Here is a 15,611-nt window from a genome sequence, read left to right on the forward strand (position 1 = left end):
CCTATAGCCTATGATAGGCTAATTTAAATACTAATTACTCTGTCATGTCATATGTGCAGTATATATAGGCTATAGGACTATTTGTTGCTCTGATGCTGCAATTTATTTAGGCCTATATACAGGGTGACCAGAGTTTGTTTGATTTTGTGTGTGTGTGTGTGTGTGTGTGTGTGTGTGTGTGTGTGTGTGTGTGTGTGTGTGTGTGTGTGTGTGTGTGTGTGTGTGTGTGTGTGTGCGTGCGTGTGTGCGTGTGTATGTGTGTGTGTCCCTTGCTTCCCCCAAAATTTCCGCGTTTTATAGTAAGATCAAAACAATACAAATTCACTGCAAAATAGCCTGACCATCCTGCTGGTTACCAGAGCAATCGTGTAGTGATTATTTTGTACCAACAGAGGGAGCTGAAAGCAAATGTAATTTGTTCTCGAATGAGCCTAAAGGTTAAAATACGCCTAATAATTGAAAGCACAAACATACAACAACAAAAAATACTGTGAAAATAACTATTAAATTCAATAAGGACATGTTAATATATATATATATATATATATATATATATATATATATATATATATATATATATATATATATATATACATTAAATACAGTTTATCATATGTTTTCATTTTCATTTTATGAAGTGTTTTTGTCAAGTCATAATTTGTTTTGTACTTAGCATTGGCTATTTACTATTTTTCGTATTGTGTTTTTTATTGCATTATATTACGTTTTACAATGATTACAATAACTATAATAATTATACATATGTAAATATTATAATAATTAGGCTCAATATTAATAATCAATTATAAGAGTATATGGAAGCCACGGCCATTAATAAACAAAAACATACATGTCCCGGTTTACATTTCAGAAATCGGGTCACCAAAATTAATTACACACGCAGCAGCATATTTTGACAGCATTTGGGAGAAGTGTAATAAACACGCAATAGTTTTATCTGGATATATTTTATAAAATGATTTTATTGCATTACTTAAACAAATTTCGCCAAAAGAAAGTTTGTGAATGTTAATAAGAATGATGTGTATAATATCTCCATCATGATGACATGTGCTAGTGCGGTGAGAGGAGGCGCGTGCGGAGAGGTTAAAGTTGACGCTTCCGGCCGGTGTCTCTCTTCAGCTCTCCGCTTCCCGCAGACAGTCCTTCACTCCGCACAGCCATGTCCAACGTCGCCGATACCAAACTATACGACATTCTCGGGGTCTCCCCCTCGGCCTCCGAAAACGAACTGAAAAAGGTACGGGTTTATGTGTCTTGTCTTTAACTTCGGTGCTCGTTCGCGTTGTTTCAGAGTGTGAAGTCTTGTGTTTGAATCAGGAAGAGAGAGAGAGAGGAGGATTAGCACTGAGCTAAAAGCTCGACGTGAGTTTGGCCTAGTGTCTATAGTTACCAGATCGTCGGACAAAATTGACGAGATGGAGTGTTGTTGTGGAGTTTACTCAAGCTCATCTGCCGTCTCTTTATCTGTCCGTTTACCTGTGTAACTTATGTGTTTGATTTTTGCCGTGGACTTGAACATTAAACGCAGTCATTATGTATATCGTCATGTAACAGCGGCTGAAAACACAGTTAGCATCAGATCACCGTGTGGCCGGTGTGTAGGCCTTGACTCTGGGCTTTTCCCTTTACATGTGTGTCATAATGCCAAAGAGGTCACATGTACAGTTAATTTCACACATACTAAATGAAAACTGACACGCATGATGGACCTGCGGTTATTTTATATTCGTTGTTTATCACAATTTACGTTAGTCATGCTATGTTTTTGGCGCAGAGGGATTTCTGCGCCGGCGTTAAACACACAGTCTCCCTCCGTTAAACTGACCGTAATTAGGTGTTCAGTGACAAGCGTCAGTAGTTAAAGCTTACTAACGCTAGTTAATGTTGTTCAGGTTTACGATCATTTGCGCTGTTCAAGGCCGGGTGGATTCATATGAACGTGACGCACAAAATGAAACTCTGTAGGAGTCATTCTCGAATCATACGCTAAAATCTCGAGAAATATTTGCTAGAATATTCAGGCAGGTGTAACTCGTTTTACCCATGTTCCTTTAGTAAAGAGAATTGTTTAAATGCGTAATGTTGTTTCATTGATGCTTTCTGAAGTGAAACTAACCTTCTGAAACTATGAATATGTTTCAGGCTTATCGGAAATTAGCAAAGGAATATCACCCTGACAAAAATCCAAATGCTGGAGACAAGGTAAGAATAGTTATGTGGTAATATTATCAATACTTTTATCTTAATATAGTGCATGTTAATGTAAGACATACAGAAAGTTAAATTGAGTTAAAACACTGTTAAATGAGTATGTTGTGGAGGGAATTTTGTACACACATTTGAGGTCAATTTAAAAATGTTGAAATATTAAATTGGTAATTCTTTAGTAAATCTAAAGAATTTTAAATCACAAGTAAGTCTTTACCTATTATATTAATGAAGCTTGTTTATCTTAAACGCATATTTAGATATATCTAATGAAATCTGAGTCTTCTGAAGAAACATTATAGCTCAATATGATGAACAGATTTAAAATAGTCTTTTATTTACATCTAAACCTTGATCAATGCACATACAGAAAGCACATAGAATATTGTAAACAGACACTCAGCTGTGCTTGATTGACATGTGAGAACAAACCTTATTAAACTGATTGGATATGGATTTCTTTTACAATGTCATTATGAAGATTTGGAGCATCAAAGTTTTGTTGGAATGAACTTACAATGGATGGACGGATAACTCAGGTTTCGTTAAAATGTCTTGTTTCCAAGATGAACAAAAGTAGTATGGGTTTGGATGGCTGGGTAAACTTTTGGGTGAACTATCCATTTAAAACGGTAATAATGCCTTTATTTAAAGATTTCATCTTTTTTTTTTCTTTTCAGTTCAAAGAGATTAGCTTTGCATATGAAGTACTAACTAACCCAGAGAAGAGAGATTTGTACGACCGTTATGGGGAACAGGGTCTGCGAGAAGGTGGCTGTGGAGGAGGTGGGATGGATGACATCTTTTCCCATATTTTTGGCGGTGGTCTGTTTGGCTTTATGGGAGGACAGGGTCGGAGCAGGAACGGAGGGCGGCGGAGAGGGGAAGATATGGTCCACCCCCTGAAGTAAGTGAAATCACAAGGCTTTTAGAGATTTGTGTAAAAATGCTGCTCTTTGCTGTCCTCGAGCAGTCACATTAACCTCTTTTCTTTTTCCTCCTCCTCACTGTTGCCAAACATGTATAGATTCTTATTTTGGGGGGTTTCCACTCTGTTTTTAAGATGCTCTTGTAATATTCCGGAAGAGTTTTCTCACATGTTTTTTCCCATAGGGTGTCTCTTGAAGATGTGTACAATGGAAAAACAACCAAATTACAGCTGAGCAAGAATGTTCTGTGTAGCACTTGTAATGGGTGAGTAAGATTATTTATTTATTTATTTATTTAGCTTCATGGGTGTTTTCATGGCAATTAGGCAGAAAGAGCTTTGTAATGAGTGTCAGTTTCTCTTTGTCCCACCACACCCAATCAGTTCAATAAAATCCTGCATTTTATGAGTCTCACAAGTTACTTGGTTTTAAATCAGTCTGAGCTGTACTGATCACAAAGGCTTTTAAAGAGTTTGAAACATTCCCTTAATTTTTCTGTCTCATCAGTCAAGGCGGGAAGTCTGGTGCGGTCCAGAAGTGCACAGCCTGCAGGGGGCGTGGTATGCGCATTATGATCAGACAGCTGGCTCCTGGCATGGTCCAACAGATGCAGTCAGTGTGCACTGACTGTAATGGTGAAGGTAAGGGGCTGGAGTCTGAATCAACTCTGACAATTAGTATCACAGAGTTGTGAATGTCAGCCAGAATATTCATGTATACGGAAGGTTTGCTGATGGTTTCTTTATGATCCAGGTGAGGTGATCAGCGAGAAGGATCGCTGCAAAAAGTGTGAGGGGAAGAAGGTAATTAAAGAAGTGAAGATTCTGGAGGTGCATGTGGATAAAGGTATGAAGCACGGACAGAAGATCACCTTCGGCGGCGAAGCTGACCAGGCACCTGGATTAGAACCTGGAGACATTGTCTTGGTCCTGCAGGAAAAGGAACATGAGGTATTTCAATGGTCTTTCATAAAGTTCAGAAACTTTTTTTTTTTTTTTTTTTTTATGTATTTATTTGATTGGGACAGTGCTCATTAATGAACTGTCAGAAACTGATTATCATCCGTTGCCCCTTGCCAGATTTAGGTGGAAACCTAAAATAAAAAATATAATTAGTTATCACAAAAACAATCACAATTGTCCTTGGATATTAAAATGTGTCATTACAATAAAACTGGACAATTGAAACGCATCCATGATTAAGTAACGATACAAAAAAACATTTAAACATGCATTGAAAACAATATAATACCAAATCAACATGCATTCATAAACTCTACTAAGGATGATAATGGCAGTGTCAGAGATGGTTTATTTACACATGATTACAAGTTTGGTTTGCTTTTATACATATCTTTAATTTATATTCAAATGTTAGATCATTTGCACTCTCAACTCAATTGACCCTTTGCAAAGATCCAACCCCTTAGATAATTTAGTTAATTTTTTCACACCACACGTTCTCACGCAGTGAAAAATACAAGACAGATTACAGACAAGACAGATTAGATTACTTTTGATATAAAACAAAGTCTCAGCTTTCAAATGTTTTCTATTTTTCCTTTTTTTTTTTTTTTTTTTTTTTTTTTTTCTTAACAATTTCAAACAGGGATGTTACAATAGATAGCCCACAGTTCAATACATACCTTGTTGTTTTTTGTTTTTTTTTACACCAGTTTTCGATTTTATAATTATGGTTTATATCAATACACTTGGAATTTGTGTGTATAATATAAATATAAAAAAAAATATATATATATATATATATATATATATATATATATATATATATATATATATATATATATATATATATATATATATATATATATATATATATATATATATATATATATATATACACACACACACACACACACACACACACACACACACACATCTCACATATACAAACTAGGGAACATGAATTCTTAAGTTTTAAAAAAATAAACTTGCATGTAAACATAAGTGGACCATTACAAATAAACATACCTGTACTTCAGTAAACATAAATGAACCATCTTAATTAAACTTAACAGTACTCCAGTACAGTAGCCTTCATTCAGAATGTAAAGTGCAATATCACTTTGGTCAGCTATCTATTCCTCTACTTTGAGGTTCTTTTGAAAAAGATAAGCCCGTCAACATTCTCTGCAGCAAGGTGAGAACTTGTTTCTGGGCAAGTTTAACATCTCCTGCAGTCAAAACATGGTTCGCTTTGGTGCTTTGTGGAAAAAAAGTCACTTTTTTTTTTTTTTTTTTTTCTGATCCTCCCCAGGAGGTGGGACACCATGTTGATTGACACTGCTTTCTTGGCTGTGATGTTTACAACATGCGTGAAGCAACTTATCTGTGGCCCCAGCCCATCAGCTTCGTGTACTGCATTCACAATATTTGCAACGTTATCTGTGGTTACTAGAAGTAATGTGTGTGGCTTCCCCAACTTCCATGTATTCACTGCATTTGTCAACTCTTCTGTCAAATGAGTGCTTGTATGACTTTCATACATGAGATGGGTTAGGAGTACAGATCTTTTCATTTCCCAATCTAGCATGTAGTGAACAGTCACAGTGAGCCTTGCCTTGCCTTGCCTAGCAAGTGACAGTACAGTGAGACCGTAGTCTGTAATGCAGAATGAGCGTATTTATAAGATGACAAAAGCCCACATCTCCATTCACCGAAAATGGCTGCAAATCTTTGGCAATGAACACCCCCACTTCCTTTATTTTTGTGTGTCTCTCAGAACCAGTTGGGTATGTATGCTTGAAGGATTCAGTGAGGGTCTGTTGCTTTTTGGATGACTGTTACCTGCTCTGTTATCCTGCCTTCAGACAGTGATATAGCTGGGTGATGGTTTGCAGATGTGCAGTCTTGTTGGAGATTTCCATTTAAGTAGACTACATGTGTAAAACAATGCTTGCAGTCAAATTATTATTTTTTTTTTTTTTTTTTTTTTTTGTTGTTGTTTACCATTTTTCTTCCTTTTGCTTTATACTCAAATAACCGAAATGTCCCCACACCACAGATTTGAATGACCGTGGTGCTTCCTTGTAATGCAGCCTCACTTCACCACTCGCCATGTTAAAGTGTGGAATGGTTAAGCGCCCCCTAACTTTAGTACATAGTGATTGAATATTTACTCGCAGTGAGTTTTCTCATCTCAGTGCGTAAACTCTCAGGCACGCACAAACTGTGTCAATTCGGAGAGAAAACAGTGCATGGAAAATATTTAAATGCAAAACCGAAAAAAACGCAGTAAAAGTGCGTAATTTTAGTTCTCCTCTGGCCAATGAATGAGCATGGTGTGGTTTAATAACAGGCTGCTTCACAAGTCAAAAAACAGATTGTGGATTGCTATCATTCAAAATATTTTATCCAGTTTCTTCAGCTTGAAGATGGTATTCATCATGCAAGTATGGAGATGATGCTGGCTATCAGGGTCTGTGCAGAGGACTTCTCTGGTTCTTGTGGTCTTTGCTGAGGATCTGTGCCGACGGCTGTCATGTCGGCGAGGTCTTCACAGGGGATTGTCTAGTTGACATGGGCTCTGCTGACATTCAGGTCTGTGTTGTGGTCGCGTCTATGTGCAGGTCCACCATCTGATCTGGATACAGACTGAATCCCGCTGACTCTGGTAACATTGGGATAAGGATGAGACAGACAGGCTAATATTAGCATAGATGCTATTCTTCTTGCGATGTAACAAGAACATTGGCTGTTATGTGAAGTGTGCTGGTTCCAGTTGACCTGCTTTATGCTGTGTAAGAGTCCTTTTAAGGGATTTGAGTTTATAGAAATGTGATAGTGTGTTGTATATGCTAGGTTAAAGAGATGTTTTTAATCTAGATTTAAACTGAACAACACTAGGAAGACTGTTCCAGATTTTGGATGCTAAATGGGAAAAGGAAGATTCGAGATCGGCCTGTAATGAACTAATTCTCTTGGTTTAAGTTTTTTTTATATATTTTTTTTTTTATATATATATATATATATATATATATATATATATATATATATATATATATATATATATATATATATATATATATATATATATTCTTAACTCTTGATACAAAACATACCTAGTTCTTGTTTTTAATGTTGAACGAACAAGAATGCAAATCCAAACATCCACATGATTGCAAATGTGACTGATTGATTTTACAAGTTCAACAAACAAAAGGGTAATATTAAGTGATGTTCATCACAGTATTGTCAGTATTTGCGCTCTTTTGCAATGAAATAATAGTTCAAACGAAAGCCACAGCAGAACTACAACACACAGCGGTGTTTCATGAACGAATCTGCAGCTTTGAACGAATCATTTGTGAAAGTCATTGATTCAATGATTCATTCATAAATGCAGCCACTTGCTTCATTACTGAATGAATAAATTACTCTGACTCGCGCATTAACGCAGTGACGTGCCGCTACCTACTGGCGGTTTTAGTATTTAAAAGACACTTCACGTTATCATCATTGCATATTTCTCTATTGAGCTTTTTTTATTTAAAACATTATTAATGTTGTAAAGGTGTTTATAAAGATAAAAAATGCACTGGAAAGTCAATTTATGGGGCTAATATGATCCTTTAATGAAAAAGGTGTAGTCTAAGTGGAAAAGAACGGTGGGAACCACTGTTCTAAGCTGATATGCTGAGTTTTAAAGGAATCAGGAAGATTGTATATAAAGCAATCTTTAGTGGTAGAAGTGATTCTACCATATTTGTAACAAGTTGGTTTTGCAGCCTTGGCTAAATGAAGTATACATGAGACTAGATAATGATCTGAGATGTTATTGCTCTGCTGCAGAATTTCAACGTCATCAATAGGGCTGCACGATTTGGGGAAAATGTCATATTGCGATTATTGAGGTCAATATTGCGATTGCGATTTGCGATAGCGATATAATAAACAAATAGTATCATGAGTCATCTTGCTTGGTTCTCAATGAAAATACACACACAGATTACTGATAATGCTGAAATGTATATTTCTCAACTCAAACTAGCAACAACAGCAAACAAATGCACAGTGTTTTCAAATTAAAATATTTTTATGAAATTAAATAACATCTTTGCATTACTGCAAACTTGTTATAATCCCATTTAAGATATTTGTTTCTTTACTAATCTGTAGCGGTTCAACGGATCACAAAACTCACGGTTCGGATCACATCACAGTTATGACGTCACAGATCGGATCATACTTCGGATCAGCACAAAAAAAAAAAAAAAAAAAAAAAAAATTGGATGGGGGTAACTTAACTTTGCATTTATTAGCCCATTTAAACTATTCTGATACCATAGCATAAACTGCTAGCCTAAATAATACATTATTAAAGGCAAGTGAACAGACTGTAAAAAGAACAAATACTGTACACCAATTACAACAAGCATAGATAAATACAACATAAAGTTACAAATAAAGTATAAGGTCTAACTGTAGTATTAATTTTCATGCACAGAAATGTAGTAATTAAATGTAAAATGACACTGTTCATTGTATAAATTTAATATAGATTAATCTTTGTTAAAGCTGTGTTTTGTTGTTTGATTTACATGACCGACAACAGCAGGTATTTATAGGTTGCTGTCACTTTAAGAGTAAGACATGCACGCACACATCGGACAGATATACATCCGAATTCTCACCTCGTTCAATTAAGACATAACTGAATGTGTTTACATGAATACTTGCTGAGAGGGGTATTTTGACTGACATAATGCGTGTATGTGACCATCCAAGTGCATTGAGGACGCGAAAGAGAAATCAATTTGGAGTTCGCGAGCTATAACGCGCCTCTCTCTCTCTCTCTCTCTCTCTCTCTCTCTCTCTCTCTCTCTCTCTCTCTCTCTCTCTCTCTCTCTCTCTCTCTCTCTCTCTCTCTCTCTCTCTCTCTCTCTCTCTCTCTCTCTCTCTCTCTCTCTCTCTCTCTCTCTCTCTCTCTCTCTCTCTCTCTCTCTCTCTCTCTCTCTCTCTCTCTCTCTCTCTCTCTCTCTCTCTCTCTCTCTCTCTCTCTCTCTCTCTCTCTCTCTCTCTCTCTCTCTCTCTCTCTCTCTCTCTCTCTCTCTCTCTCTCTCTCTCTCTCTCTCTCTCTCTCTCTCTCTCTCTCTCTCTGTGTGCGCGCGCGAGCCTTGTATGCATGTGCGTCTATGCGCACCGATAACAGCACTGCGTGCGATACCGAATGAAATCCTCTTTCCTCTTCAACCACTACTAATCTGGGTTTATAATCTTATAGCCAAAATATCGCCATATAACAGAGGTAGCGTTTTTTCTTGCCACCAGTTCAGTGACCGTTTGCTCCGCATCCATCTTTACCCGTTCTCTGCGCTGCACACCGGAAAAGTCATGACCGTGCGCGCCACACATGCCACTGCCTAAACTGAAACTGACTGGTCTTCTTTTTATTAGCGGTGTATAAAATGGGCTAACAGCTCTCAGATAATGGGTTGTTGTGTCCACACATGTATTTTTTTTTATTTATTTATTAACTTATTATTATTTTATTTCATAAAATCGCAGCATTTTGCGTCATATAATCGCACAAGCTTGACATCGCGATTGCGATTGCGATATGATTAATCGTGCAGCTCTAGTCATCAACATCGATTCCATGCGTCAATATTAAATCTAAAGTATGATTACGACAATATTGGAGTTAGACAATGTGTTAGGACCCTTTCAGAGTTTAGAACATATATAAATGCCAATCCCAATGCATCTTTTTCATTTATCTACATAGATATGAAAATTGCCAACAATTAAGACTTTTCATCAATGTATGTATTCATTTTTGTCAGAGTTAGTACTGACTCCAGATAAAGTCTGTATGGTGGCCTGTATACAGCAGCCAGTACAAATGTCAAACAGGATTTGTTTATGCTAGATGGTTATATAAAGCCCCATCACTTCAAAAGATTTATATTTGAAACCAGACCTCTGAGTAATACTAAAAATATTACTTTAAGTTGCAGCAACACCACCCCCCTATGCTCTTCTGACGAAGCTCACGTTTATAAATGTAATCTTAGGGGTGGACTCATTTAAAGTAATGTTATCGTCTGGATTTAGCCAGGTTTCTGTCAAACACCACATATCTAGATGATCTGTGATCATATCATGTACAAAAAGATAACAGCGCACAAGAACTGAATTGAGTTTATTTATTTATTTTGCCTCTTCTTGCACAGGAATGGTTTAAAATAGATTGAATGTGTAAATTGGCAAGACAAAACATATGCAAATGATAAACTTTCAGTCTATGATGGTTAAACTTTGCCATTAATCCACAAATCACATGCGTGCTGAACCATGGGGCCTAGTCTGTACAGATCATGGGTCAACTACGATTAGTTTAACCCCTAACTATTACCAACATGTTCACTTTGCTTCCTGTTTGATAAATATGAATTCAACTGTTGAACTTCACTGAAGATTCATTCTTCCAAAATGATGTCATCAGTTAATTTCTCGATTTCGCTTACAGTATTCCCCTATTTATACATTTAAGGCCCTGATATAAACAAGTAAATTAGCAATGTGGTATCGGTATGTTGTGCATTCCTAATATGAATAGTTTGTGCTATTATTTCAAACTAACTTCTGAGAGATGTATTCAAAACAGCTGAAAAAATGTTGCTCGGGTGGTTTAGAGCTCAAGTACCCCAAAGGCTCACTAACAAGTTTAATTATCAGCAAGTCACAAAGAACTCATTCTCTAACACTGCGGTTCAGCCATACAAATGATCTGGCTTTAGTGCTGCCGGCCTCTTAGCTGCTGAGCTGCTGCAGGAACGTCAAGCAGATTGCAGTGACGGTGGCTGCATTTACATGCAACCAAATAATCCGTTAGTAATCGGATTGACGGCTCACTCGGACTGAAAAGACTTCATGTAAACACCTTAATTCGATTGAGCTCGATCCGAATGAAATTTCGATCTGATTGGAAGTGGTGGTTTTAATCCTTTTCTAACCGTGGATAAAATAAAATCCTGCAGGTGCCCCTGATAAGCAGCACAGCACAAGGGTTAATGTGCTCATTGTTTCCTTATCAGGACCCGAAATGGATAAATGTTAAGTCTGCTCTTTAAAACGAGGAAAAGTAGCAATGTAGAAGAATAGTATGTGCAAACAGCAGGACACTCTGTATATTTGTGCAGTGTGTGCAAAGCAACTCGATTCCGATTTGAAGCTTGTGACACAAACGTGCACATTGACCTGATCATTTTATTTAGTGTTCATGTAAACACAGCCAGTCTGATTTCCCCCCCCCAAAGCATAATTTATTATTTTTGTTTAAACTGACAGAACATATCAGATGGCTAAATCTTTTAAACCTCTTTCAACAGACGTACAGAAGAGAGGGCAACGACTTGCACATGACCCATAAGATTGGCCTTGTTGAAGCACTTTGTGGTTTCCATTTCACATTGAAACACTTAGATGGTAGACAGATTGTGGTGAAATACCCAGCTGGCAAAATCATTGAGCCAGGTGAGTTCTCTCAAAATGAGTTTTGTAGCATCTGGTTTTGAAGTGACATGATACGTTGTCTGAAAACGGTATTGTCCTTTTGCAGGTTCAGTCAGAGTTGTTAGAGGAGAGGGTATGCCACAGTACCGTAACCCCTTCGAGAAGGGTGACCTGTTCATCAAGTTTGACGTGCAATTCCCAGACAACAATTGGTTAAGCCCAGAGAAGCTGACGGTAAGACAAAACGTGCACCAAAAACTACATTTTACTGTTCAAAAGTTTGGGGTCAGCAAGAAATTGTCACTACCAATTGAATGCATACTTGCTCAAAGACATGATGATACAAATAATTGCAAATTAACTTTCTATTCAAAGAATGGTGAACAAATGTATCATGTTTTGAAAAAGAATTAAGTAGCACAAGTGTTTTCAACATTGATAAATGTTTTTTGGAGCAGCAAATCATCATATTTTGAATGATTTCTGAAGGATCATGTGACCCTGAAGACTGGAGGAATGATGCTGAAAATTCAGGCTTGCACATGATGGGAATAAAGAATAAACTATATTTTAAAGTTGTTAAAATAGTAATATTGTGAAATAATATTATTACAATTTTTGGTCATATAAAGGCAGCCCTTGTGAGCTAAAAAGAGATGTCTTTCAAAAACATTTAAATCTTACTGAACCCTAACCTTTGAAAATAAGTGAATGTATATACTTTGTGTGGTTTCTTACCCCTAATATGTCTCCTGTTTTTGCAGGAGTTGGAGGACTTGCTGCCTACACGGGCCGACGCGCCAGTCATCTCTGGAGACGCAGAGGAGGTGGACCTGCAGGAGTTCGACATGAGCCAGAGCTCCTCCGGTGGTCACCGCCGTGAAGCGTACAACGACAGCTCAGATGAAGAAGGAGGACATCACGGGCCTGGCGTGCAGTGTGCCCATCAGTAAATCCGACTACAGCAAATATCTTGTCCGGCTCCAACAGTGGGGATTAAAAAAATGTTCTAGTTGCACAATAAACAGGTGTGTTTATAATCTGATTCGGGGCTGCCTTAAATGATGAGAATTATGTACAGCCATTCCTGACCACCTGATTCCCTTGTAGTAAACGCACAGATGATCCCACATCTAGTAACCCTTTCTTGCCCCCTCCTCTTCTCCCTGTGGCCCTCTAGAGGCAACCCCACTTCAGAGAGGAAAGGGTAATTGATGCATACTGTGTGTAACTTGCATTTTTTTGTTGTTGTCATAGTATTCAAGATAAATCTAACCATAAAATGCAGTTTTGGCCCTGGACTTGAGACTTTTGTTGGAGAGCAGTGACATAACAGAAGGGGAGTTGAGAGATCCTAAAACAAAACAAAAAAGAAATAGAAATGCCGCAATGGGACTCTATCACAATCCATTTTTTTAGGTTTGTTTGTATCTGTGCGCAGTTTTTACCACTTTTATTTTATTTGTAGATTTTTTTTTTTTTTTCTTTTTTTTTTCTTTTTCTTTTCCTTTCTTTGATATTTTAAGAATTGGAACAAGAGATAACATGTATAAAATAAGTGATTGTCATTTAAGCTTTGTATCAGCTGCTGTCACAATTGAGTGTGTTTTATGTTTTGAAATAGTTAATAAAAATAAAATCAGTTGCCTGTTGTCAGCTAAGGTGCATGTTGAACATTTTGGTCCCTTCACTGATTGAAACGTCTGTCAAGAGAACGAGACATCATACACAATGAAATGAGTGGAGGAAAAAGCACCTTTAGGCTTATATCTTCTGTGAAAGTTTGAGTTGTTGAATAAAATGTCTTTCAGTATCTCCTCAAAATAATCAAAGTCTTTGCCTTATTTGGTGCTTGATTCATTACCTGGTGTTTGGAAGTTCGTGTCAAAACTAAAAAGTAACAAAACTGCAAAGTTAGGCATTAAAGGGGTCAAGAATTGAGAAATCACATTTTCCTGGATCTATTGGCATATTGTACTATTAAAAAATATCCTGTAAAAGTTTTTGAAAAAAAGATTGTTTTTTTTCCCTCCCAGTAATGTAATTGTGTGACAAAAGAAAGGAGAAGATTAACCTACTTATACATCATTGCCTCTTTAGCCCCGCCCACCGATTCGCGAGCGTCATGTAGTAGTAAATCGAGACAGACGCAAACGCAGGACTCTGCAACAAAATGACAAGGATTAAAAGACATTATGAAGTGCAAAGCTGTTTGGGGGAAGCTTTGCATTACCATCCTTGTAAGAAAGCTGCTGTTCTTTACTTTGCTTCTGTTTTGTCATCAGTAAGACATTACAACACGTTTCATTTTAAGAATGACACTGCAAATGACAATGTATAGGTTTTTCAATACATTGAAAAGGACGAACTATGAATAAACATTCATTCATAATTTACACCTCATTCATTCTGTTTACACGAAACACTTAAGGCATCCTTTGTTACTTGTAACTATGGTAACTGAGTCGGTACTTATAAAGCTCGTCATGGTTGTGGCAAATAAAGTTTATTTAATATTATTAAATAAACTTTATTTGCCACAACCATGACGAGCTTTATAAGTACCGACTATGCATAAATGTTTCACATTGCTGGCAAATGTTTTAACTATGTATGGAATGCGATATTATTCAACATCGGAATTTTTCAAAATTTCACACGTTTAATGGCGGGTCGTTGAAAATTATTTCAATATGCAAAACTGTTACCCAATCTGTTAGCAGTGGGTATTGAATGTAGCACGCCTATAAAAACGGATGAGAGAGGGTCAAACACATGATAGAAAATAGCTTATCTTCTCAAAATTAGGATGTTAGTGATAGCATTATAAGTGACCCTCAGAGAACATTGACCTCTTGAAAGAAAGTCATGAACTGCATTATTTTGTAATCTAAAACAAGCTACATAAAATACAATTTAATGTATTAGCGTTGGGGTTCATTGATTAAAATGCACAAAATATTGTGTTTACCAACCCAATATTATCAGCACTTCACTATTCAAGTGTAATGGCGGAGACGTTATTGGCGTTAATTTCTTCTAACACGACTATGAAAGCTGTTTAAGATGTTAATGCTGCCTTAGACTCTTACTCTAATATCTGAAATGTGTTTTGCTTCATGTGTTCACTATAAACAGGTCCACGTGCTGCAAAGAACACCAGAGGGCAGCAAGCCCCAATGTTACACCGTTAACTATGACGGTTAACCAAGTCCTAATAGAACCCTATGGTAGAACCTCACTGCAGAACACAAGAGATCCAGGGGGTGGAGACGGGTAGGTTAAAGGATTAGTTCACTTTCAAATTAAAATTTCTTGATAATTTACTCACCCCCCATGTCATCCAAGATGTTAAGGTCTTTCTTTCTTCTGTGGAAAAGAAATTAAGGTTTTTGATGAAAACATTCCAGGATTATTCTCCTTATAGTGGACTTCAATGGGCACCAAACAGTTGAAGGTCAAAATTAGTTTCATTGCAGCTTCAAAGCATTTCACGTGATCCCAGACGAGAAATAAGGGTCTTATCTAGAAAAACCATTGCCCATTTTCTTAAAAAAAGAAAAAGAAAAAAAGAAGTTATATGTTAACCATAAATGCTCATCTTGAACTAGCTCTCTATTAGAATTCCAGCAGTGTAGACACTGCTAAGTGTATTACTGCCCTCCACAGATCAAAGTTTCATATACAGGTGCTGGTCATATAATTAGAATATCACCAAAAAGTTGATTTATTTCACTAATTCCTTTCAAAAAGTAAAACTTGTATATTATATTCATTCATTACACACAAACTGATATATTTCAAATGTTTATTTCTTTTAATTTTGATGATTATAACTGACAACTAAGGAAAATCCCAAATTCAGTATCTCAGAAAATTAGAATATTACTTAAGACCAATACAAAGAAAAGATTTTTAGAAATCTTGGCCAACTGAAAAGTATGAACATGAAAAGTATGAGCATGTACAGCAC

At 36.7% G+C, this 15,611-nt stretch overlaps 1 protein-coding gene across 1 annotated transcript; it reads left to right on the top strand.

The window, feature by feature from the left end:
* The first annotated feature begins 1,103 nt into the window (after positions 1–1,103).
* dnaja2a (DnaJ heat shock protein family (Hsp40) member A2a) lies at positions 1,104–13,462 on the top strand. The gene is made up of 9 exons (XM_048184711.1): positions 1,104–1,261; positions 2,167–2,226; positions 2,913–3,139; positions 3,346–3,426; positions 3,669–3,802; positions 3,915–4,111; positions 11,515–11,659; positions 11,745–11,872; positions 12,403–13,462. Exons 1-9 carry the CDS (start codon positions 1,184–1,186, stop codon positions 12,589–12,591), a joined length of 1,239 nt encoding a protein of 412 aa, XP_048040668.1. The 5' UTR covers positions 1,104–1,183; the 3' UTR covers positions 12,592–13,462.
* Positions 13,463–15,611: the final 2,149 nt, after the last annotated feature.

Source organism: Megalobrama amblycephala, linkage group LG3 (genome assembly GCF_018812025.1).
Source record: "Megalobrama amblycephala isolate DHTTF-2021 linkage group LG3, ASM1881202v1, whole genome shotgun sequence".
Lineage (NCBI taxonomy): Eukaryota > Metazoa > Chordata > Actinopteri > Cypriniformes > Xenocyprididae > Megalobrama > Megalobrama amblycephala.